At 54.6% G+C, this 1,387-nt stretch overlaps 1 protein-coding gene across 1 annotated transcript; it reads right to left on the reverse strand.

The window, feature by feature from the left end:
• Positions 1-4: 4 nt before the first annotated feature.
• On the reverse strand, positions 5-1,381 carry LOC119343913 (UV-stimulated scaffold protein A homolog; the record flags this gene model as incomplete). The annotated part of the gene is made up of 2 exons (XM_037614629.1): positions 1,362-1,381; positions 5-1,261 (listed from the first exon to the last, which is right to left on the reverse strand). A coding segment is annotated over exon 2 (1,218 nt), but the record flags the coding sequence as incomplete, so codon positions are not given.
• Positions 1,382-1,387: the final 6 nt, after the last annotated feature.

Below are 1,387 nucleotides of genomic sequence, written 5' to 3' on the forward strand. Positions count from 1 at the left end.
GCCCATGAAAAGGGCATATCTTGAGATCCCTTCTCTGGCAAAGACCTCCTTTCTTCAGAGGTGCATGACATGGTAGGATCTCAACTGGCTCTTCTTTATAAATAGAATGGTGAACATTTAACTCTGCAATCTTTGCAGCAGGTATAACAGCATCATTATCCATCCTCCCCCAATGGCTCTCGAGCTCAAGCCCCCTCTGGTTTACATGTGCATCCATATTTGAACCCCACCGGTCCAAGACAGAGCTCCATGATACCAAAGGGGCTTCAGTAAGGAGCTTTTTTCTCTCTGGATCCATCTCCTGAGATCTATTACCGCCATTTGGCAAGTCACCATTACCTCCATTCACCATCCTCTTTCCCTTCCTATTGTCCTTGTTGGAACCTGCAACATCTACAGTGCTATCAACTCTAGGAGGACTAGGAACTTCAATCTTTCCCTCCACCCAATCCTCTTCATCTTCCTCCTGAACATCCTTCTTCCTACGAACATTATCAAGATCGAGACCAAGCTCATTGCACTGGCCTCTTACAGCACGTATTTCATTCTTAACATCAATGAATTCCTTCAATGCAGAATCTCTGAACCGATTATCTGCAAGATTGACCCTAACAAGCACAGATATCCAATCCTGAATGGTGCTGAAATGCTTCGATATAAGGAGCCGGTACGCCTCCCTCAACGCATCAAAAACTGCCTCGTTTTCCTGAGTTTCAGGCACCCACTGCCCAGCCATCAATGATGCTGTCCTGATACTCCGCATTGCCATTGAAGCAATCTCCTCCTCCTCTTCCTCATCTGCATAACGCTCGAATTTCTCATACTCAGCCCGGATGATGCCCAGCCCGTTGCGGATCTCTTCGATGGTGGACCGGATTTCAGCCTTTATGGATCCAATCGTGGACCGCAACTGTTCGACCTTGGCAGTCAAGATCTCCTGCGTGCGTGCCTCCCGCGCGGCACGGGCCTCGACGGCCGCGCGGAGACCGGGGAACTGGATGCGCGCGGACGACTTGAGGTAGTCGACTGCGAGACGGAGCTGGCGGTAGTGCACGCCGAAGAGGTGGTGCCAGCGCTCGAGCGCCTGGATGGCGGCCTTTCGGAGCGTGGCCGCGGAGGCTGCCGGCGGGGGGAGCTGCTCGTTGGTGCGGAAGCCGACGGCCAGCGGGACGAATCCGTCCAGCCCGTCAGCGAGGAGGGAGCGGAAGAGCTTGGAGCGCATGAAGAGCTCGTCCACGATGCTGAAGGCCAGGAGCCGCACCTGCGCACGCACGCACAAAGGGGGGAATTTTAACATCAGCCCGGCCGCCAAGGGTCTAGGGGCGGGGGAACTGGAGATCCGGGGGGAGGGGCTTACGCACGTGGGAGTGGGGCTTGGCCATGAGGG

Source organism: Triticum dicoccoides, unplaced genomic scaffold, assembly GCF_002162155.2.
Source record: "Triticum dicoccoides isolate Atlit2015 ecotype Zavitan unplaced genomic scaffold, WEW_v2.0 scaffold145883, whole genome shotgun sequence".
Classification (NCBI taxonomy): Eukaryota; Viridiplantae; Streptophyta; class Magnoliopsida; order Poales; family Poaceae; genus Triticum; species Triticum dicoccoides.